Raw genomic sequence first — 24,954 nt, forward strand, 5'->3', positions numbered from 1 at the left:
GGGGAAAGAGCCAAAACCCCGGACGGGACAGGATTGTTTTCCTCAACTGTACTGAGGTGCACCTCTCCCTTCATACGGTCCCCGCCCACTCGCCAAATCCCCACCCCCCCCCACCGTCCTGTCCCCCATTCCCGTCCCTCCACTCCCCCCACCCACCAACTTCATCACATCCTCCCAAAGCCCAAACTCTGTGACTGAGCGGGTGGGTGGGGTGACTCCCAGTGTGGCTCACAGTCGCGCAGAGTGTAAAGTGAGGGCAAATGCAGGGACATTTTCTTCCCTTCCATCCCGGCGAAGTTTGCTCCAGTGGGAATGATAAAAATCCAAGAATTACACAGCCAATGGGTGGCCAAGTCAGCATTCCACAAGCACCTTGTGATGGAACTGGATCTTTGCGGATGGAACTGGACTTTTATGTATGGAACTGGACCTTGTCAATAGATCTGGACCTTGTGAATGGAACTGGGCCCTTGTGAATGGAACTGGGTCTTTGCAGATAGAACTGGGTCTTTGCAGATGGAACTGGGCCTTTGTAGATGGAACTGGACTTTTATGTATGGAACTGGGCCCATGTGAATGGGACTGGGCTTTTGTGGATGGAACTAACCTTTGTAGATGGAACTGGACTTTTCCGTATGGAACTGGACCTTGTGAATGGAGCTGGATCTTGTGAATGGGACTGGGCCTTTGTGGATGGAACTGGACCTTTGTGGATGGAACTGGACCTTTGCGGATGGAACTGGACCTTTGTGGATGGAACTGGACCTTTGTGGATGGAACTGGACCTTTGCGGATGGAACTGGACCTTTGTGAATGGAATTGGACCTTTGTGGATGGAACTGGACCTTTGTGGATGGAACTGGACCTTTGTGGATGGAATTGGACCTTTGTGGATGGAACTGGACCTTTGTGGATGGAATTGGACCTTTGTGGATGGAACTGGATCTTTGTGGATGGAACTGGACCTTTGTGGATGGAACTGGACCTTTGTGGATGGAACTGGACCTTTGTGGATGGAATTGGACCTTTGTGGATGGAACTGGACCTTTGTGGATGGAACTGGACCTTTGTGGATGGAATTGGATCTTTGTGGATGGAACTGGACTTTTGTGGATGGAATTGGACCTTTGTGGATGGAACTGGACCTTTGTGGATGGAATTGGATCTTTGTGGATGGAACTGGACCTTTGTGGATGGAATTGGATCTTTGTGGATGGAACTGGACCTTTGTGGATGGAATTGGACCTTTGTGGATGGAACTGGACCTTTGTGGATGGAACTGGACCTTTGTGGATGGAATTGGATCTTTGTGGATGGAACTGGACCTTTGTGGATGGGATTGGACCTTTGCAGACGGGACTGGGCCACGCAGATGGAACTGGATCTTTGTAGAAAATGCTTGGAAAAGTGTGGTAAAATAGACATAAAGTAAGACTTTAAGGGAAGACTTTCCAAAGTGTTTTAATTTAATTCCAACGCAGTTTCGTGCCAATTGATTAAAGGCCACCTCCAGAGCTTGATTAAAAACACTGGAGTAAAATGTCACCACGAGATTTTGTTTTCCACACCCCATCCCGGGAGGCTGGTTGGTTCGTCACGGAGCTGTGGAGATGAAGCTGCTGTAAGCTTTGAGAGGAAGAGCAGATTTATTTAAGGAGCGTTGCGGGGGTGGAATGAAGCTGGATTAGTTTCTGGAATGTCGCAATAAAAAGAGGCCAGCACATCTTTAACACGGGGAATAGCCTCATCTATCCATCTATTCGTGACTTAGATCACAGCGTGGAAAGCCACCTAACTCAGTTTGCCAACGACACCAAACAGGTGACATACTAAGTAGGATAGATGGAAGCATAAATTAACAAAGGGATATTAATAGACCAAACGCGTGGGCAAAGCTGTGGTAAACGCTTTTCAATCTAGGCACCCAGCAAATCATAAGGTCAAGCAGACCACAGGTAACGAGGAAGCTCTCCCTCTCCCTTTCTTCACCTTCCTAAGTGTGGGCCCCTCCGCCAACCCTCCCACAACAGGAGTCAGACTGAGGTCCACCGTGATCGCTCGTCAGGCCAGGGTGGGATTGCCTCCGCTGGGTTTGACGGCTGTCGCAGAGGAAGAGCTCATTCCGCGGCAGCAGAAACAAAGATTTTGTCGCTCTCTTCAGTCGGTCAGTGTTACGACGCAGACAACACTGGACCCGAAGCCAAGGAGACAGAAATGAAAACAAAACTCGCCTTGGTGTAGTTACAGCAAAGGTAGTCACTGCTGTTATGTGGGAAATGCAGCAGTCATTCTGTGCACAGCAAGCTCCCACAAGCGATCCCATGATAAGAAACTGCCAATCATCTTGACAGATGTTGGCTTGAGGGATAAATATTGGCCCGAGGCATTGGGGATCACACTCTTGCTCCTCTTCGAAATTGGACGTGAGAGGGGTTGATGTCCGAGCTGATAAATGGCACCTCTGACACTGCTGCACTCCCCCAGTCCTGCACCGGAGGATCTATCAGCCTGGATTTCCTGCTCAAGTCCCTGCCATGGGGCACGAACCCCCCCCCCCAACCTCGCGACTCAGAGAGGACAGCATGAACAACCCACTGATACACGGCTCAGGGCCATGAGGAGTGTGGCTTCACCTGCCTGGTCGAGGGAAAGAGACTGGCGGGTCTTCGCTGGATCACCTTGAAGTTCAGGCCAACAGCAAGGTGACACGGAGAGCAGGAACCGCCTTTTCAAAACGTCGGACAACGATTATAACAGCTCGATTCCAGGCTTGTCACCGCGTTAGATGAAAAGGTTCAACCGGAGTTTGGGATTCACCCCACAGTCGGGTGTTGTGACTCCCGTCCAGAGGTCACGCAGTTCAAATCCTGACCTCAGGCGCCATCTGTACCCGGTAACTCAAACTGGTCAAACACAGCAGTTTGCCAGGAGGACCCTCTGTACACTGGCACTGCACGTGAGGGAAGAAGGTGGGTAAGAGGCAATGGACTCCTGGCGGAACAACAAAGACTTTTCGGGCAACCGGCCATTAACAAACAAAATGGCTGCCCGATCCAAAATGGATGCTGTGGCTCAGAGACAAGCAAGAGTTGAGGGCAGAGACGCCCGAGGAAGGGGGAAACTGTGCACGTTCCCTTCTCTCCTTCACCCTACGGGTCAGCGTGTTGCCAGGGGAAAAGAGAGGCCCAGGGTAATAAAAGAGAGAAGACCAGCATCAAACCTCCTGAAGAGTTCCAGTCAATAAGCCGGCCTGGGTTCGCTGTGGTCCACGTGAGGGCTCCCACACCTCCGTTTTGATCACTCATCACCTCAGGTCGCCGTCGGTCTCGGGGAGGAGGGGGAGGGGGTGGGGGGCAGAGGCGGTCGAAGAGATGACGACGGGAGCAGGGGGGAGGGGGGAGGAAACGGAGGAGGCGTGCATTCGTGCATCAAGGGTGATTTTGCCTTCTGTAAGACATGTCTGCCTCCCGCCTAACGCACAGCATCGTGTAAATATTTGACATGAACTGAAGCTAAGTCTCTCATTCAACCGAGCTTAAAACTGTCCAGAGGCGCTGTGCGAAACGGCTGCTTCACCTCAAGAGGCTGAGGAGAAATGGGGTGAGAATTTTTGGGGGTGAAGTCGGTCATGAGCCCTCAGTCTACTGAATATCGGTACCCAGGACACATCAGGCCCTGGCACTGTCCTTCAAACCTGCCAGCCAGGATCATCTCAATCTCCATTCAATTTTGGCTTATTGCAAAATCATTAACACCCGCATAAACCTTTCTCTTTTTTTTTGTAAAATGGTTCAGTCATAGAATTATCAAATGCTTCATTCCGATTTAATCCTTTCTTGAAAACAAACAAAAAAGGCACCAAAAGCACTCTGATTAAACATTCGAAGCAATGTTAAGACAAACCTATCCGTACTCTGTGGCGCCAGGGGCGATGTGCCAGGTTAGCTGGTTAGGGGAAGGTGCGAGCAGTACCAGGAAAAGGGGTGGGTGGAGTGGGGGGTGGGGGGGGGGGTGGTGCTGCAGAGCGAAAGGGAGAAAGAAGAGGGAGAGAAAGATAGAGAGAGAGAAGGTGGAGAGGGCCCGAGCGGTCTCGTGTGGGTGAAGGGGGGGGGAATGGTGGAATGGAGGGATGGATGGGAAAGGAAGTGGTGGTGGGAGCAGTGTAGAGGCAGGGAGCAGCAAACACAGGAATAATGGGGTCAGAGAAGAGAAGGGGAAGGGAAGGGAGAGGACAAGGATACAAGGAGAAGTGCAGGAGGATATAAGAGAATGAGGCGAGAATGAAGGAGGAGGAGGAGAAAGAGGACAGTACAGGACCTGAGTATTGCTGGAAAAAGGGGACAATGTTGTCAAAAGTTTTTTCCCTCGGCACTCACCAGGACACACACAAGAATATCAAATTTCAAAGGGAGCAACAATTTATACTGCATGATAAAACTGTGCTAACTGGTTGGCAAGTGGACTTTTGACTGGTTGAGGCGTTGCCATGGAGAATGCACCAAGAAACAGTTATCCCCCAAGCTTTTGTGTAAACCCAAAAAAGGCAAGTTGACTTTGATTGGGCAAAACATTGTCCAGGAAATGCATTGTACTCAAACAGCCCATGACTACAAAATGCAGAACATGGTTTCCCACATTAGAATGGATTTCAAGAGTGGGCAGCGCTTACTGAACAATCCTGAGTGTGTTGAGAATTACACTAACAACCAATTTAAGATTATTAGTTGTGCATGCAGTGTGACCCACTTACGCTTGCCAGAAGCTGCATATGTTCATATGCAGGGCTCTGTACCCTGTAGGCAGAAAGAACATGTCCAGGCATTGTGAGTTTTTCAATTAAAAACATAGGGGACAACTGTTCCCTGGTGCATTCTCCAATGGCAATGCCTCGATAGAGTCCAGTCTCCAACCAAACCGTGCCCATCTCTCAGGCAAAATAAAGGGTTGTTCCCCGCGAAATTTGATATTCCTGCATCTGTACTGATGAGTGCAAGGTGAAAAACTTCAACAGCATGAATCCTTTTTTCAACAAGGAGGAAGGAGATGTGGAAAAGGCGGGACATGAGCTAGGGAAAGAAAGGAGTGGGGAAGAGTGGGGACAGATGGAAAAGAGTGAAAATGCAGACAGGGCAGCAAGAAAGAGTGCAGACAAGAAGAGGGAGAAGTGAGAGGAAAGTATGGAAGAGGAGGCAGATGGGGTGAAGAGAGATTGAGAAGGAGAGAATGAGAGAAAGAGAGGGAGGGAGAGAGGAAGAAAGAGAGAGGAGGGAGAAAGAGAAAGGAAGGAGAAAGAGAGAAGAGGGAGAGAGAGAGGAAGGAGAGAGAGATAGGAGGGAAAGAGGGAGAGGAGAGAGAGAAAGGAGAGAGAAAGAGGGGGAAGAAAAAGAGAGAGAAGGAGCAAGAGAGGAAGAAACAAATAGAGGGGGGTAGAAAGAGAGAGAAAAAGAGAGGAAGAAAGAGGGACAGAGAGAGAGAAATAAATAGAGAGAGAGAAAGAGGGAGAGGGAGAGGGAGAAAGAGCGAGGGAGAGAGAAAGGGAAGAAGAGAAAAGAAGAAAGACAGAGGGAGAAAGAGGGAGAGAAAGAGGGGGCAGAAAGGGAGAGGGGGGGAAGAGAGAGGGGAAAAAGAGGAGGAGAAAGAGAGAGCGAGAAGGAGCGAGAGTGGGAGAAACAGAGAGGGGGTAGAAAGAGAAATAAAGAAACATAGAGAGAGAGAATGAGAAAGAGGGAGAAAAGTGAGAGAGGGCAAAAGACAGAGAGAGGAAGAAAGAGAGAGAGGGAGAAAGAGAAAGAAGGAGTGAGAGAGGGAGAAAGAGAGAGAAAAGAGAGGAAGGGAGAGAGAGAAAGAAATAGTGAGAGAGAAAGAGCAAGAGAAAGAGGGGAGGGAGGGAGAAAGAGACAGGGAGAGAGAGGGAGAAAGAGAAAGGGAGAAAGAGGGAAAGAGGAAAGAGTGAGGGAGGGAGAAAGGGAGAGGAGGGAGGGGAACAGGCAAAGGACCAGTTTTTAATTTGAGGCACGAAGAATTGAGGAAGTGGCAGCCATTCCAGAAGTAGTAATTGCTTCCTCAAAACTTTCTCCCAATTGTTCTTCAGGAAAGATGTAGGATCGGATGGGGCCCTAATCCAGTAACTGGCCAATCACCACACTCAGCCTCACAATTAAAACCAGCACACAGAATTCCGGACCGGCACATCCTTTGCAAGCAGCACATGTTTGCATGGAACGTAATTTTGGAACGACCCTGGTGCTCCCTTTGGAAAGACAAGCGGCCGTCCTGGTGCCCAATACCCTCCTTCATTGCGGTACAGATGCTGAGGGGGCTGGCCTTAACTACAGCCTCCCCTGCCACTGTGCCCCAGGCCAGCTCTGCAGACAAGAGTCGGACATCCCTCCCCAGCCCACCCCTAACCTCTGACCTCACCGCCCCCTCCCCCACCCCAGGCCAGGAGCAAGGAGCCAACAGAGACCCGACAAGAGAGAAAGAGAAAGAGAGAGAGAGAGAGAGAGAGACGATGGACAGCTGCAGCCACACAGAATACCGACAGAGCTTTACCTGCCCCTACATTCTGAGGGTATGCCATGTAGCCGCCTCTTCCACGGGCGCCCCTACCTGAGCCTCGCGCTGCCGCTGCCGCTACTGGACCGTAGGCCGCTGCTGGGAAGCCTGGGGAAGGAACAAGAGAAGGATGTGTAAATCCGCCTTAGACAACAGCCCATCCGGCACGGGAGGAGGCCACCCGGCCCGCTGTCCCCGTGCTGGCTCTTTGAAAGAGCTATCCGATTAGTCCCACAAGTCCTCGCTGGAAAAAGAAACATGCTGTCAAAGCTTTTCAATCTGCACTCACCAGGACAGACACAAGAATACCAAATTTCAAAAGGAGCAACAATTTGAACTGCATGATCAAAGAGTGCTGATTGGCTGGCAAGCGGACTCTCGATTGGTTGAGGCATTGCCAGGGAGAATGCACCAATAAACAATTATCCCCCCAGTTTTTGTGTGAGCCCAAAAAAGGCAAGTTGACCCTGATCAATCAAAACATTGCCGGGGTAATGCACTGGACTCAAACAACCCCTTGTTGTAAAATGCCGGACATACTATCCCATATTAGATGTGATCCTAAGATAGATAACAACCTCTCTTCCACCCTGTGTCTCGTTTATACACTACCTTCAATCTCTGTCCTCTGATAGCCAACTCCCCTACTCTGCAGCAGCTAAAGAAAGCGTGAGTGTTCAAAACAGCGCCTTTCGCTATCTCAAGCTGTTCCCAAAGTGCTCTGCTGCATGGCTGTAATATATAGTGTAACGTTGTAATGTAGGGGAATATAGCAACCAATTTGTAGACAGCAAGCTCCCGCAAATCTGGTTGTATCACAGCTTGGTATGGCTCCTGCTCTGTCCAAGACCGCAAAAAACTACAGAGGGTTTTGAACACAAACCAGCCTCCCATCCATTGACTCCCGCTGCCTCGGCAAAGCAGCCAGCATAATTAAGGATCCCATGTACCCCGGACATTCTCTCTTCCACCTTCTTCCATGGGGAAAAAGATACAAAAGTCTGAGGTCATGTACCAACCGACTCAAGAGCAGCTTCTTCCCCGCTGCTGTGAGACTTTTGAATGGACCTACCTCGCATTAAGTTGATCTTTCTCTACACCCTAGCTATGACTGTAACACTACATTTTGCACTCTCTCCTTTCCTTCTCTACGAATGGTATGCTTTGTCTGTATAGCACACAAGAAACAATGCTTTTCGCTGTATGCCAATACATGTGACAAATAATAAATCAAATCAAATGGAAAGGAGATGACCAGATCATCAGTTTCCTGTATTTGCGCAGGGGGGGAGGGAGTGAACTGGAGAATGCAGGCCTACTACACCCGACAGTTACCACGGTTACAAGAGTTGGCGGCCATCATGAGATGTCAGTGCCTTTCCCAATGCAACCTCCCAACAACTTTTTCTCTGATTTGAAAGTGAAATACTGCAGATGCTGGAAATCTGAAACTAAAACAGAAAACACCGGAAAAACTCAGCTGGTCTGACAGCATTTGCAGAGGGAGAAAAACAAGAGTTAGCATTTCAATTCCGTATGACTCTTCTTCAGAGCTAAAGAGAAATGTGACAGATTTTTATACTGTGTAAAAGGGGGTGGAGCAGATGGTGGGAGAGTTTGCAACAAGGACGTGTAGGGCATGGAGTTAGAGTCAGTGTTAATGGTAGGAGAGGGTGCGAATAGTGGCATAAAGGTAAGATATCAGAATGTGTCAATGGGAGAATAAAGGTCAGTGCTGAGTGAAAGCAAAAATGAAGAACAAGTGACAAATGGCCCTGCGGGGAAGGGGTGGTGGTTTGCATTGCAGCAATGCGTCCGCTGCCCTCTGTTCAAAATAGGGTCATTCACATCCTGCAAACCCTTACACAGAACATAGAACAGTACAGCACAGTACAGGCCCTTCGGCCCTCAATGTTCTGCCAAACTATGTCCAAACCCAAGATCAAGCTATCCCACTCCCTATCATTCTGGTGTGCTCCATGTGCCTATCCAATAACCGCTTGAAAGTTCCTAAAGTATCCGATTCCACTATCACAGCAGGCAGTCTATTCCACACCCCAACCACTCTCTGAGTGAAGAATCTACCTCGGACATCCCTCCTATATCTCCCACCATGAACCTTATAGTTATGCCCCCTAGTAACAGCTACATCCACCTGAGGAAATGGTCTCTGCACGTCGACTCTATCTATCCCCCTCATCATCTTATAAACCTCTATTAAATCGCCTCTCATCCTCCTCCGCTCCAAAGAGAAAAACCCCAGCTCCCTCAACCTCTCCTCATAAGACCTACCCTCCAAACCAGGCAGCATCCTGGTAAATCTCCTCTGCACTCTCTCCAATGCTTCCATATCCTTCTTATAGTGAGGTGCCCAGAACTGAACACAATATTCCAAATGTGGTCTCACCAATGTCCAGTATAGTTGCAGCATAACCCCACGACTCTTAAACTCAAACCCATTGTTAATAAACGCTAACACACAATAAGCCTTCTTCATGGCTCTATCCACTTGAGTGGCAACCTTCAGAGATCTGTGGATATGAACCCCAAGATCTCTCTGTTCCTCCACATTCCCTGCCGTTGACCCTGTAATCCGCATTCAAGTTTGACCTACCAAAATGAATCACCTCGCACTTATCAGGGTTAATCTCCATTTGCCACTTTTTGGCCCAGCTCTGCGTCCTATCAATGTCTCTTTGCAGCCTGCAAGAGCCCTCCACCTCATCCACTACCCCACCAATCTTGGTGTCAACTGAGTCTTGGACGGGAAAGGTTCAGGACTGAGTAACATGGAAGAGGAGATTCCGTTTCCAACCTCAACCTAGGCTGAGTCAGCTAACCTCACCGAGGGCTGTGCAAGACATAGTATTCCTACTCCTTCTCCAGTCTTCCAGCAGAGAAGATTCACTAAGTTGAGGACAGACTGAGTGGACTGGGGGTTATACTCATTGGAATTCAGAAGAATGAGGGGAGATCTTACAGAAACATATAAGATGATGAAGGGAATTGGTAAGATAGAAGCAGGGAAGTTGTTTCCTCTGGCAGGTGAGATCAGAACTAGGGGGCATGGTCTTAGAATAAGAGGGAGCAGATTTAGGGCAGAGTTGAAGAGGAACTTCTTCATCCCAACAGGTTGTGAATCTGTGGAATTCCCTGCCCAGTGAAGCAGTTGAGGCTACCTCACTGTATGTTTTTAAGGCGAGGATAGATAAATTTTTGAACAGTAAAGGAATTAAGGGTTATGGTGAGCGGGCGGGTAAGTGGAGCTGAGTCCACAAACAGACCAGCCAATGATCTTACTGAATGAGCAGGCTCAGGGAGCCAGATGGCCTACTCCTGCTCCTAGTTCTTACATTAGATGTATGGGGAGCGTGTGGGGAATGTAGTGTTGAAACAGAGGATCAGCCATGAGCTTATTGAATGGCGGAGCAGGCTCAGGGAGCCAGATGGCCTAATCCTGCTCCTAGTTCTTATGTTCTTTAGTAGTTCAGTGCAATTCAGCCAACAAAACAGCAAGAAATGATGAGTTGGCCAGACTTGCAGAGGGTTAAACTAATGAATTCCTGCTTATTAGCGGTTAAGAGGTCTCCAAAGACTGAGGTGGACTGTGGGAATAGAGCTGGCAGCCCCATTTAATTGTTGCTATGGAGAAGAAACCATTCTCGAGGGTGATGAACTGCATTCGTTACCCTGCAGATTCTCCGGCGCCTGGAAGCTCAACCTTGATACAGTCAGAGAAACTCGGAGTACGATTCACAGTGAGTTCTGGTTTAAGTTGTCTTACGTTTCACCCCTGTGGGTGAGGGGGCCTCTGACAGGTTTATCACCCAGCCCACGTGGGATCGGGGGAGGAGGGCGGTTCGGGCACCGGATAGAAGCAAATTACTGCAGGTGCTGGAATCTGAAACCAAAAGAGAAAATGCCGGAACATCTCAGCAAGTCTGGCAACGTCTGTAAGGAGAGAAAAGAGCTGACGTTTCGGGTCCAGATGACCCTTAGTCAAAGCATAGAAAGTGGGAGATATTTCTCCCGAAGAGGGAGGGAATGATCTGTCACAGTTTATAGCTTCTCTGCCGTTTGGCCATTCACACCCTTTATTCTCTCTACGGGCTGCCATTAGCAGCCTTTCCCCCTGGTCTCTGTGGCTACGACTCATCTTCCATTCCCTCCCCCCGCAGTATAAATATCTCCCACTTTCTGTGCCTTTTAGCTTTGATAAAGGGTCGTCTGGACTCGAAACGTCAGCTCTTTTCTCTCCTTACAGAAGCTGCCAGACCTGCTGAGATTTTCCAGCATTTTCTCTTTTGAAGTGTAGGGCACTGCCTACTTGCCTGCATCAACCCGGCCATCCTGTGCCTGGAGTTTTACCCGTAAGACGCACGTCTAATTTCCTGCAAGGCATGCCCCCCCTCCCCCCCCTCGCCAGCCTTGCCCACATCCTCACGCCCTGTGGGCACAGATCCCGTGCCCTAACCACATCAAAGAGGAGGTGCAACGCAGCCCCACTTGCCCATGCTGTGATCACTGTTCGCCAGCCACTCTGTTCTCACCCACCATTGGCATCGAGTGGTTACAGCACGCAGGGGAAGGCGCATTTGTGGAGGTGCTGGCAGACCCACACACCATGAAGAATGGCACCTTGACCTGGGCTCTGAAGGGTAGCTGGCACCTGTGGAATTTTAGCCCATATGAAAGGGGGTGGGATGAATGGGTAAAGAACCAGGGAGGGTATAGAGGAGGCACGTTGGTGATGTACTGGAACAGGAGTCTGGCCACTCGGTCCCTCAAGCCTGCTGTGCTATGCAATAAGATGATGGATTTTTCTGTATCTATTTCAAGGAGCACCTATTCTACAGCCAACTGCACAACCTCCCATTGGCAATTTTCTCCATCAGAATCAAGGGAATGTTCCGGAATTCAGAGTGGCAGATGGTGAGAAATATCCACATCTATCAGCGCCTCTGCAGGGAAGCAACCATCCCGCGGCCTAAGCTTTCAATCAAGCCAGCCGCCGGGAGTCAAAACGGTTCAACAGGAGCTGCTGTCAACTTGGGGCAAGATGAAGTCTTTTCCAGGTGCCCCCCCGCTGAGCTTGGGCGAGTGCAGAGGAACGTAGCTACAGGAAGTGCTAACAGCCGCACGCTGATATCTCTCCGGGAGCAGAGCTCTCTCTGCTATGTACTTGTACTGCCTATGGCTGTCTCTCACTCACAAACCAGGAACAAACTCTTCCAACATCTGTGTCGGGAAATGTTAAATCCTGAACTCACCAGGGCGGAAACGCAGCTTGGTCTGTGTGAGTTGTTCTTTTTTTAAAAGTTGTCCAGAGCCCACGGAGGAACGTGAAGGGGCTCTTTGCTTCTAAGGGCGCATTAGTGATGTATTTAGTGATGTACCTTAAAATGTTTTACTGCGTCGACTTGACCACTACTTCCCCAGGTACACTGGTACACTCAACGTGCAGATACACACATACCCACACACTGGTACATGCACGTAAATAAGGACTCACGTACACACACACACTAGCACTGCTGCCTCACAGCTCCAGGGGACCAGGGTTTGACTCCCGGCTCTGGGTCGCTGTCTGCGGGAAGTTTGCACGTTCTCCCCGTGTCTGCGTGGGTTTCCTCCAGATGCTCTGGTTTCCTCCCACAGTCCAAAGATGTGCGGATTAGGTTGATTGGCCAAACTGCCCCTTAGTGTCCCGAGATGCTTAGGTAAGAGGGATTAGCGGGGTAATTATTTGGGGTTTAGGGGAAAGGAGTGGGATTGTTATCAGTGCAGACTCAATGGGCTGAATGGCCTCCTTCCGCACTGCAAGGATTCTATGATTCTCTAAGAGCGCTGACACACTCAAGGCGCAGACACATGCATATCCACACACACACACACACACACACACACACACATACACATAAATAAACACTCAAGTATACAGACAGACACACATATCTAGATCTGCATTTCCTTCCTTTCTATTCTTACGGGGGCTCAGTGGTTAACAATGCTGCCTCACAGCACCAGGGACCCAGGTTCAATTCCCAGTTTGAGTCACTGACTGTGCGGGGTCTGCACATTCTCCCCGTGTCTGTGTGGGTTTCCTCTGGGTGCTCTGGTTTCCTCCCACAGTCCAAAGACGTGCGGGTTAGGTGCATTGGCTGTGCTAAATTCTCCCTCGGGGTACCCGAACAGGCACCAGAGTGTGGGATTTTCACAGTAACTTCATTGCAGACTTAAAATAAGCCTACTTGTGACTAATAAATAAAACTTCATCTTTCCTTGAAAGTGAGGGGCTTGCTGGACTGTTTCTGAGGCAGTTCAGAGTCAACCGCATTGCTGTGGCTCTGGAGTCACATGTAGGCCAGACCAGGTAAGGATGGCAGATTTCCTTCCCTAAAAGCACATGAGTGAGTGAGTGAACTTTATGACAATCGATGATAGTTTCATGGTCACCATTACTGAGACTAGCTTTTAATTCCAGATTTCGCTCATTCAAATTAAATTCCACCAGCTGCCGTGGTGAGATTTGAACCTGTGTCCCCTAGCCTGTGGCTTCCAGGTTACCAATCCAGTGACGTTGCCACTACCCCACTGTCTTTCCACGATGCTGAAGATGTTATGAAGTAAAAATTACATTTTGTATCAAAACACGGTTTAAACGTGTGGATGAGAAATAAAAAGGAAAAATTCAAACTAGTTTGTGAACAGCAGAAGGAATGGACGGCACGGTGGCACAGTGCCTCACATCGCCAGGGACCCGGGTTTGATTCCGGGCTTGGGTCACTGTCTGTGTGGGTTTTCCCCGTGTCTGTGTGGGTTTCCTTTGGGTGCTCCAGTTTCCCCCCACAGTCCGAAAAATGTGCTGGTTTGGCCATGCCAAATTGCCCCTACAGTGTCAGGGGGACTAACTAGGGTAAGTACATGGGGATAGGACCTGGCTGGGATTGTGGTCGTTGCAGATTCGATGGGCCGAATGTCCTCCTTCTGCTCTGTTAGGATTCTATGATTCCGAAGGGGACAGTGCTCTGACGCTCACAAGGTAGCGGAGAGAATCAAGTCGTGAGACCCGCAGTGGGTGGCGCGGTGGCACAATGAGCAGCACTGCTGCCTCACAGAGCCAAGGACCCAGGTTCGATTCCCGGCTTGGGTCACTGTCTGTGTGGAGTCTGCATGTTCTCCCCGTGTCTGCGCGGGTTTCCTTTGAGTGCTCCGGTTTCCTCGGTCCGAAAGATGCGCTGGTTAGGTGCAGTGGCCATGCTAAATCCTCCCTTAGTGTGCCCGTACAGGCGCCAGAGTATGGCAGCAACTAGGGGATTTTCACAGTGACTTCACTGCAGTGTTAATGTAAGCCTACTTGTGCCACTGATAAATAAACTTTAAAACTAAAGAACAGACAGCGTGATTCATTTAAGAAGCACCATGCAATGTTCAGGCCCTTTATGTGTTGAACACTCCTGTTTTGTGAGACACAGACAGGCAGGACTTGCTTGTCAAAACATAGCATAAAAAAAGAAATCCCCAAATCCTCTATTCAGTCAACATATGGCCTGAATGTGATCCAGTTAAGGAATCCCACAATAAAACGGCAATTAGATTTCGTTCGGTCGCTTGTTGCTGGCAAATTAAAACGACACTATCCTTGGGCAAACACATTTTCACAGTCGCGCAGTGTGTAAGTTACATAGAAACCCGTTAGAACCTCATGGGGAGGTTAAATGAAGATTCCTTCTAAAAAGAACAGCTTTCTGAGCATTTCCTCAGGGAACTGCCACCCGTTTAACTCTACTCAAACCGAGGCAGCCGAACGTTATACTTTCTCGAAAGCTTATTAATATATTTACTTCAAATAAACACAGCGCGAGGCTGAAGGGAGATCTGTCGGAGAAGCTTCAAAGGCTTCCCGACCCTGGGAAAAAGAAATATTTCATCCGGCGACTGGATGATGTGGTCAGAAGAGGATGTTGGGCCAGTTCCAGGTCAAATTAGTTCAACTGGCGAAGCTGTTTTTGCCAGCCACCTCTCAACTAGTCCAGTCCCTTCGCAACCTGCCACGGCCAAACTAATACCGGCTCCAGCCGGCCCAAGCCAAAGCAAACTGGGTTTAAGTTACAAAGTTTATTTATTAGTGTCACAACATTAACGCTGCAATGAAGTTACTGTGAAAATCCCCTAGTCGCCGCCACACTCCGGAGCCTGTTCGGGTACACTGAGGGAGAATTTCGCACGGCCAATGCGCCCTAACCAGCACGTCTTTCGGACTGTGGGAGGAAGCCGGGTCTCACCCTCTCCCCCTGCCGGGAGGGCGAGCTGAGAGGGGTTACGCAACAGAATCTCCAGCAGGTTCTTGATTTCCTCTCCTCCTTCCCCGTCTCCTCCTCCGCACTTTGCCAGCACTTCGAGTTCTTTCTGCGCGAGAGTGTTCTTTTTCTCAAGAACCAAGAATTCAATTACACTTCCTGACAGAGCAGCATTTAGCTCACACTCAACTCCAGGAACAGGCTCCCACTTCTCTCTCATTCTTTAACGGATCCACCCCCGGCCTGTGCAGCCCCCCCCAACACCCCCCCTCAAAAAAAACACCACGTTCAAATAATTGTCCCTCCCACACATAACAGAGGATCGGTACAGAAGTCAATTCCATGTTAACTGTTGTTTACACTCAGAGCTGGAACTCTTAAACATCAAATTTAGTAAAAAGAAAGCCTCGCGCCTCTCCTGAGTGCCAATTCTTGTTGGTGTTCAGTTCTTGTGTAACCCTTGCCTGGCTATTCAACTACAGAGTGCTTCATTGCTAGCTTTACCCGGGGAGATTTTCCTTTAGTCGTGCTCCGAAGGATAGGGGAGAATCGGACAGGATCTGCGGTGGATAACAGAATGTCCATCCACCATTTTCCTGTTCCCTTTGCCTACAGGATCCCTGGACTCACCCAGGGAGGGAAGCCTAGAGATGTCTGCAGCCAAGATCTACATTCACACTCTTTCCAGTTGGGATTGAGTTGAGGTGGGAGCACAGGGATGGCCCACAGGGTAACCAAACACTCAGGAATAATTTGACGGATTTTCCCAAGTCGAAGTGTGACGTCTCCAGTCGCAGATAATTAACAAAGGCCAGGGTTTGAAGCCAAGATTCCCTGGTTGACTTTTCGCTATAACCTACTACATATACTCAATGAGTCAACAGAGGGGACTATTAACACCAAACCTCTGGCCTGTTTTCCATGGAGACAGAGTAGGCCTGAGACCTGGAACTGGGTACTGCTGGGGCTTTTGTGTTGATATCTTAATAACTGCCTGTTCTGTTATGTTTAATCCAACAACTGGCATGGTGGCATAGCGGTTAGCACTACTGCCTCACAGCTCCAGGGACCCGGGTTCGATTCCCGGCTTGGTCACTGTCTGTGTGGAGTTTGCACGTTCTCACCGTGTCTGTGTGGGTTTCCTCCAGGTGCTCCAGTTTCCTCCCACAATCCAAAGATGTGCAGGTAAGGTGGATTGGCCATGTTACATTACCCCTTAGCGTCAGGGGACTAGCTAGGGTAAACGTATGGGGTTATGGGGATAGGGCCTGTGTGGGATTGTGGTTGGTGCAGGCTCGATGGGCTGAATGGCCTCCTTCTGCACTGTAGGGATTCTATGATTCTCTGTGTTCAGTCTTCGCTTTCATTTGGGGTCTGGTGAAGTAGGAAAACAGAGAGTGGGAGAAAGAGGGTCGGATAAAGAAAGAGAAGTGAGGAGCAGAGAGATTGGGAGAAAGAGAGGAGAAACCGACAGAGACAAAGAGAGAGGGGGAGAAAAGGGATTACATTTATACATTACCTGTCACAACCACTGTACGGCTCAAGCATTTTACAACTGAAGGAGTGCTTTGTTAAGTGCTGTCACTGTTATACTTTCGGAAATGTGGCACAGGAGGATCCCACAAACAGCAATATGATAATGACCAGATAAAGAAAGAGAGAGACAGAAATAGAGAGATACATTCTTGCTACTTCCCTTCTTCCTCCATGTCAGTTCCTCTTCCTAATCAAACAGTCTATCTAGTCTAGTGGCACAGGACAATGATGGGGCGGCACGGTGGCACAGTGGTTAGCACTGCGGCCTCATGGCGGCAGGGACCCAGGTTCAACTCCAGCCTCGGGGCACTGTCTGTGTGGAATCGGCACCTTCTCCCCGTGTCTGCGTGGGTTTCCTCCGGGTGCTCCGGTTTCCTCCCACAGTCCGAAAGCCGTGCGGGGGTAAGGTGGATTGGCCGCGCTAAATTGCCCCTTAGCGTCAGGGGGATTAGCTGGGGTAAACACCTGGGGCAACAGAGATAGGGCAAGGGTGGGGTTGTTGACGGTGCAGGCGCGTAGGGCCGAATGGCCTCCTTCCGCACTGCAGGGGTTCGAAGTCTTTCCTTTCTCCTCAGTGGAGAGGTAACTCTGACCTCCGGGTGTAGCTGCCAGGTGGAGTCCAGGGGCAAAAAATGGCGTTGCTGACCTTTGGCGGGGCAGCAATAGATGCCCTCTGCAGCTGGCCTCTGCTTTGCAGGGTCAGATGGTGGTTCCTCTTCATGGCTCCTGCACGCTATTGGCACTCATTCAGGACTGAGAAAGTGAGGGGTTGGGGGGGGGGGGGGGGGGGGGGGGTGCGCAGAGAGACCTTTGCCCATCACTTTCAATCTTGACCCTCAACGAGAAAAGTTTGATGATCGTGCAAGGCTGACGGGAGGTGACAGATAAGAAGACACTGGAAAAGATTCCGCAGAGAGATTCCAAAGTCTGATTTTGTCCCTTTCCCCTGGTGTTTGTGCCTTGCTGCCTTTTTTTGCGGCTTTTTTTTATTATTGTTGTCACTGACGCGATACAATCCTCCTGAGCCCTGGTTCCCAAGCACAAACCACAGGACCGAGAGAGAATGTGCGTATCGGGAGCCAAGAAAGCTACCGCTTTGTAATCCGGCGGGCAACAAAAAGGCGTTGCCATGGAGATGAAAGGTCCTTTCTTATTAGAAAAAAAGAGCGATCGCGGCCAGTGGGGGAATATCACACAAAGCAGAGGCTGGTCAAAGGATGGCAGAAGAACGTCAGGATTTGAACTGTGGTCCTGACACTGTCAGCATTTTTAAAAGGGGGATTTTTCACCTCCCTGAATGTTTTTTTTTTGAAATAATCTTCCCTCCAGCAGCATTCTTCAGCCTACTTTTGGTCGAGCGGGGCGGCTTCTGTTGGTGACACCTTCGCAACTGACAGGTTTATCAGGCGTTGCAAACCGTTTAGCCGACACGGTGGTTAGCACTGCTGCTTCACAGCGCCAGGGACCCGGGTTCGATTCCCGGCTCGGGTCACCGTCTGTGTGGAGTCCGCACATTCTCCTCGTGTCTGCGTGGGGCTGGTCCGGTTTCCTCCCACAGTCCGAAAGATGTGCGGGTTAGGTTTATTGGCCACGCTTAAAAATTTCCCTTAGTGTCCTGAAATGCGTAGGTTAGAGGGATTAGTGGGTAAATATGTAAGGGTACGGGGGTAGGGCCTGGGTGGGATTGTGGTCAGTGCAGACTCGATGGGCTGAATGGCCTCTTTCTGTACTGTAGGGTTTCTATGATTCTATGACCCTCCTGCCCACAGCGCACCCTCCTGACCTCCCCAGCTCTCCCTCCTGCCCCGCAATCTCCCTGTGTGATTCTTCCCTTGGCCATCTACTCAAACTCTGTGCCGCCAAAGAAGATTACAGTGCAGGAACAGGCCATTCAGCCTGTCACGCCTGGACTGGCCCTTTGGATGAGCGATTGTGATTTGTCCCAATCCCATCACTTATTCACGGAATGAGCTTTTCAGTTGGTGAATACAACACAAGAAATGGGAACAGGAGTAGACCATTCGGCCCACTGAGCCTGCTCCACCATTCCAGGCAACCCCGCCACCCCCACCACACAAATCAATTAATTCCCTGAGATTCTGTCCATTCCTGCCTGAAATATATTCAGCAAAGGCGCATCCGCAACCCTCTGGCATCGAGAATTCCAAAGATTCACAACCCGTTGAGAGAAGGGATTTCTCAATCAGAGAATCCCTACACTCCAGAAGAAGGCCATTTGGCCTATTGAGCCTGCGCCGCACAGGCCCTATTCCCATAACCCCATGCGTTTACCCCCCTGTCACTGAGGGGCAATTTAGCACGGCCAATCCACCTAACCCGTACATCTTTTGGACTGTGGGAGGAAACCAGAGCGCCCGGAGGAAATGTACACAGGCACGGGGAGAATGCGCAGACTCTGGTAACCCAAGCCGGGAATCGAACCCGGGTCCCTGGCGCTGTGAGGCAGCAGTGCTAACCACGGTGCCAGCCCAATTACTCAGCCTCTCATGAGAGGGCCAACCCCCTCATCCCAGGACCCAATCTAATGAACCTTCGCTGGAACTGATGCATGAGGAGAGATTGACCAGGTTAGGGCTGTTTTCACTGGATTTCAGGCGAATGAGGGGGGCATCTCATAGAGATTTATAAAATTCTAACAGGATTAGACAGGGTAGATGCAGGGAGGATGTTCCCGATGGTGGGGGAGTCCAGAACCAGGGGTCACAGTCTCTGGTTTCAAGGTAGATCATTTAGATGCAGATGAAGAGACATTTCCTCACCCAAAGAGTGGTGAGCCTGTGGAATTCATTACCACAGGAAGTAGTTGATGCCAAAACATTGAATATATTCAAGAGACGGCTGGATATAAGACTTGGGGCGAACAGGATCAAAGGTTATGGGGCAAAAGCAGGATTAGGGTCTTGAGTTGGATGATCAGCCATGATGGTAATGAATGGCAGCTCGAAGGGCCAAATGGCCTCCTCCTGCTCCTATCTTCTGTGTTTCTATCCCTCCGAGTGCCCCAGTCCTGAAATCTAGTCCCTTCCATGAGAGCCACACGCCAGTCACATTCGAGACAACAAGCTCTCCCTCTAACAACACAGTGGGGTCCTCGCCATTCACCACTTAAACGCAAGATAGTTTCCACCACCGCCCCCCACAAAAAGGCTGGCATGAGATGTTAATTTGTGATTTCATTGTAAATATTTGAACTTTAAATGCAATTTTACCTTCAGCTGTTTATCCCCTTTTGATGGCCTGAACACAAAGAGATTGGGAAAGGTTATGGATTGTAAAGGTTAGGCTCACTGCTGCCCAGCTGAGGTGCTGCTGTGCTCCCTGACGTGGGAAGTATAGACTGATAGCGCTCAGTAAACTGGTCAAATGTCAGCCGGTTGCAGAACTCTGTCTGCAAGGCAGGGACGCAGTGAACCTGAGTCACAGCTCACACAGAGTGTCAGCACACACTGGGAAAGCTGCCTGCTAATTAATCATTTGGCAAGCTGCTTCTGGCTTTGTCTCAGTCACATTTGGAAGCTGCCACTTTCAGTTCAGACTCACCTGGAGGTGCCGACTCCCACAGACGCACACGCGAGTGGTCATTCAGCCTGCTTGCGTGTGGAAGGTGAATATTTTGGTGAGGGGGGCCTCACTGTTAAGCTGACCCTGTCCTCATTTGGTACCCACGCTACCTTTAGAGGGTGGGGCAGAAGGGTGCTGAAAGAGTGAGATGGTCTGGGGTGAGCGGCTCCAAATATAACACATGGACCATTCCATGGACAACACACACTGCTCCACACAGCACTGCATGTACAACACGCAATACTCCTCGTGCAACATGTACCACTCCATCTGCAACATGCATCAGTTAATACTCAAGAAACACCACTCCACATATGACACACAACACTCCACACATATACTCGAGGAGCAAGCTTTGGGAAGTTTCTTATCCATTCCCACCTTTTAGCCTGAACCCCCACAGATTTCAACTTAACAGAAGTCAGCCAATGAGGTCCTGGTTAACAGGAGATCTAACGCTTGAATCAGGCATTGCTTTGGTTGCTCAGCAGGGGGCTTCTTTCAAAATGGTGACAACTGCGTGACCAACGGCCAGTGTATTGGCGTGACCAGTGTTAACCAGTGGACAGTGTTAACCAGTATGGCCAGTGTTAACCAGTGGACAGTGTTAACCAGTATGGCCAGTGTTAACCAGTGGACAGTGTTAACCAGTATGGCCAGTGTTAACAGTGTGGCCAGTGTTAACCAGTGGCCGGTGTTAACCACATGGCCAGTGCTAGCAATGTGACCAGTGTTAACTATGTGCCCAGTGTTAACCAATGGCCAGTGTTAACAGTATGGCCAGTATTAACAGTATGGCCAGTGTTAACAGTGTGGCCAGTATTAACCACACACCCAGTGTTCACTTTGTGGCCAGTGTTAACCAATGACCAGTGTGAACAGTGTGGCCAGTGTTAACAGTGTGGCCAGTATTAACCACACACCCAGTGTTCACTTTGTGGCCAGTGTTAACCAATGACCAGTGTTAACAGTGTGGCCAGTATTAACCACACACCCAGTGTTCACTTTGTGGCCAGTGTTAACCAATGACCAGTGTGAACAGTGTGGCCAGTGTTAACAGTGTGGCCAGTATTAACCACACACCCAGTGTTCACTTTGTGGCCAGTGTTAACCAATGACCAGTGTTAACAGTGTGGCCAGTATTAACCACACACCCAGTGTTCACTTTGTGGCCAGTGTTAACCAATGACCAGTGTTAACAGTGTGGCCAGTGTTAACAGTGTGGCCAGTATTAACCACACACCCAGTGTACACTTTGTGGCCAGTGTTAACCAATGACCAGTGTTAACAGTGTGGCCAGTATTAACCACACACCCAGTGTACACTTTGTGGCCAGTGTTAACCAATGACCAGTGTGAACAGTGTGGCCAGTATTAACCACACACCCAGTGTTCACTTTGTGGCCAGTGTTAACCAATGACCAGTGTGAACAGTGTGACCAGTGTTAACAGTGTGGCCAGTATTAACCACACACCCAGTGTACACTTTGTGGCCAGTGTTAACCAATGACCAGTGTGAACAGTGTGGCCAGTATTAACCACACACCCAGTGTTCACTTTGTGGCCAGTGTTAACCAATGACCAGTGTTAACAGTGTGGCCAGTGTTAACCACACACCCAGTGTTCACTTTGTGGCCAGTGTTAACCAATGACCAGTGTGAACAGTGTGGCCAGTATTAACCACACACCCAGTGTTCACTTTGTGGCCAGTGTTAACCAATGACCAGTGTGAACAGTGTGGCCAGTGTTAACAGTGTGGCCAGTATTAACCACACACCCAGTGTACACTTTGTGGCCAGTGTTAACCAATGACCAGTGTTAACAGTGTGGCCAGTATTAACCACACACCCAGTGTACACTTTGTGGCCAGTGTTAACCAATGACCAGTGTGAACAGTGTGGCCAGTATTAACCACACACCCAGTGTTCACTTTGTGGCCAGTGTTAACCAATGACCAGTGTGAACAGTGTGGCCAGTATTAACCACACACCCAGTGTTCACTTTGTGGCCAGTGTTAACCAATGACCAGTGTTAACAGTGTGGCCAGTGTTAACAGTGTGGCCAGTATTAACCACACACCCAGTGTTCACTTTGTGGCCAGTGTTAACCAATGACCAGTGTTAACAGTGTGGCCAGTATTAACCACACACCCAGTGTACACTTTGTGGCCAGTGTTAACCAATGACCAGTGTTAACAGTGTGGCCAGTGTTAACAGTGTGGCCAGTATTAACCACACACCCAGTGTACACTTTGTGGCCAGTGTTAACCAATGACCAGTGTGAACAGTGTGGCCAGTATTAACCACACACCCAGTGTACACTTTGTGGCCAGTGTTAACCAATGACCAGTGTTAACAGTGTGGCCAGTGTTAACAGTGTGGCCAGTATTAACCACACACCCAGTGTACACTTTGTGGCCAGTGTTAACCAATGACCAGTGTGAACAGTGTGGCCAGTATTAACCACACACCCAGTGTACACTTTGTGGCCAGTGTTAACCAATGACCAGTGTTAACAGTGTGGCCAGTATTAACCACACACCCAGTGTTCACTTTGTGGCCAGTGTTAACCAATGACCAGTGTTAACAGTGTGGCCAGTATTAACCACACACCCAGTGTACACTTTGTGGCCAGTGTTAACCAATGACCAGTGTTAACAGTGTGGCCAGTGTTAACAGTGTGGCCAGTATTAACCACACACCCAGTGTACACTTTGTGGCCAGTGTTAACCAATGACCAGTGTGAACAGTGTGGCCAGTATTAACCACACACCCAGTGTACACTTTGTGGCCAGTGTTAACCAATGACCAGTGTTAACAGTGTGGCCAGTGTTAACAGTGTGGCCAGTATTAACCACACACCCAGTGTACACTTTGTGGCCAGTGTTAACCAATGACCAGTGTGAACAGTGTGGCCAGTATTAACCACACACCCAGTGTACACTTTGTGGCCAGTGTTAACCAATGACCAGTGTTAACAGTGTGGCCAGTGTTAACAGTGTGGCCAGTATTAACCACACACCCAGTGTACACTTTGTGGCCAGTGTTAACCAATGACCAGTGTGAACAGTGTGGCCAGTATTAACCACACACCCAGTGTTCACTTTGTGGCCAGTGTTAACCAATGACCAGTGTTAAGCCGCGGGCCCAGTGTTAACCAATGGCCAGTGTTAACAGTGTGCCCAGTGTTAACTGTCTGACTCCATTTTGAGGCTGTCAGTGCCTCTCTACACTGGGCAAAGGCTGTGAAAGTGCTGCCTCCTTCCCCATAGGGACGCTCACTGCTTGGTGAAATATATTGAAATATATGTCCTTAATAAGAGAGCGGAGATCGTCTCCTGATCAAACACGCTACTAACGGATCTTGACGAAAACCCCCATCAGGAATCAGTTCCATGCAATCCCCTCAAATCAAAAGACGACGACGTTTTAAAAATTATCCTTTGTAATATCATACGCGGGGAAGCAGCAGCTGCCAAAATATGGTGTGCATTTTATGACACTCGCCAAGTGCCGTGATTGACTTCAAAACCTACTTGGAAACATGGTGATGCTTAACTGCACCAATTAAGAGGCAGTTCAGTTTTGGAGTACAAATGGAGGTTTAAGATCCTGATTAGTCAGAGCGATAGTTTAGCCAATGATGCTTCAAAAGCGTCTGCATGAACAGACAGGGGGTTAAAATTACACTAATCAGTGATGAGAATTGATTATTCAAGTCTTACAATCTTCACGATTCCAATCCAGCTACTCTAAGTCTGCTATTTGACTGCTGCATAATTAGCTTATGAATAGATAATAGCTCTGGGAATTTAGATCTGCCCAAATGACTCCCATTACCTTGGATGGGAATAGGTCAATTGGGCATTTTTAAAAGTATTTCTGACTGATAATTGGCTGGCATTAATACACACACCGGCACCCTCGGCCCACTCCACTTGTTCCTCATCACCATCAGTACCAACCTATCAAACCTCAGTCATTAGCTGCCTCTGTGGCTTCACTCAGAAGTACAGTGGTTAGCACTACCGCCTCACAGTGCCAGGGACCTGGGTTCAATTCCCAGCTTGGGTCACTGTCTGTGTGGAGTTTGCACGTTCTCCCTGTGCCTGTGTGGGTTTCTGCCGGTTTCCTCCCACAGTCTAAAAGATCTGGTGGTTAGGTGCATTTACCAGGTGCCAGTGTGTGGCTGCTAGGGGAATTTCAAAGTAATTTCATTGCAGTGTTAATATAAGCCTTATTTGTGGCTAATAAATAAACTTTAACTCACTCTGTCATTCTTCCCTAACCCTGACCTGGGGTTGTGACTCTCAAGTTTTAATTCATTAGTGCCACAGGTTGGCTGACATTAACACTGCAATGAAGTTACTGTGAAAATCCCCCAGACACCACACTCCAGCGCCTGTTCGGGTACACTGAGGGAGAATTTAGCGCGGCCAATGCACTTAACCAGCGCATCTTTCGGGCTGTGGGAGGAAACCGGAGCACCTGAAGGAAACCCACGCAGAAATGGGAACATGCAGAATCTGCTCAGACAGTGACCCACGCCAGGAATCGAATCCGGGTCCCTGGCGCTGTGAGGCAGCAGTGCTAACCACTGTGCCACCATGCTGCCCAATACTCTCCATTTTGGCAAAGCCTTCAGTCACTATGCCCCATTGCTTTGGAACTCTTTTACCCAGCCCCTGCCCTCACTCCCCTTCCTCGAAAGCCAATGACTCTCCCCACCTCCCCCCAAAACCAGCCCCCCACCACCACCCCACCGAAAACCTCCTCGCTTTTCACTGGGCACATTCACACTCCCTCCCCCTGTTCTGTGAACAACCCCTCCTCCTAAATCTCTGGGCACATTCCCTTTCCCCTCTGAATATTCGGGGCGACACGGTAGCACGGTGGTTAGCACTGCCGCCTCACAGCGCCAGGGGCCTGGGTTCGATTTCCAGCTCGCGTCACTGGCCGCGTGGAGTTTGCACATTCTCCCCA

At 49.5% G+C, this 24,954-nt stretch overlaps 1 protein-coding gene across 10 annotated transcripts in view; it reads right to left on the reverse strand.

The window, feature by feature from the left end:
- msi2b (musashi RNA-binding protein 2b) overlaps positions 1–24,954 on the reverse strand; it is a 560,852-nt gene that overhangs the window by 81,137 nt on the left and 454,761 nt on the right. For 7 of the 10 annotated variants that reach the window (XM_080210478.1, XM_080210477.1, XM_080210475.1 and 4 more), the window contains exon 11: positions 6,553–6,663. In XM_080210478.1, the coding sequence (XP_080066604.1) occupies positions 6,553–6,663 (111 nt within the window). The remainder of the gene's footprint in view (positions 1–6,552; positions 6,664–24,954) is intronic. The other 3 variants (XM_080210479.1, XM_080210476.1, XM_080210473.1) reach the window with 1 other exon arrangement.

This window comes from Carcharhinus amblyrhynchos, chromosome 23 (genome assembly GCF_965287045.1).
Source record: "Carcharhinus amblyrhynchos chromosome 23, sCarAmb.v2.hapA, whole genome shotgun sequence".
NCBI classification, from domain to species: domain Eukaryota; kingdom Metazoa; phylum Chordata; class Chondrichthyes; order Carcharhiniformes; family Carcharhinidae; genus Carcharhinus; species Carcharhinus amblyrhynchos.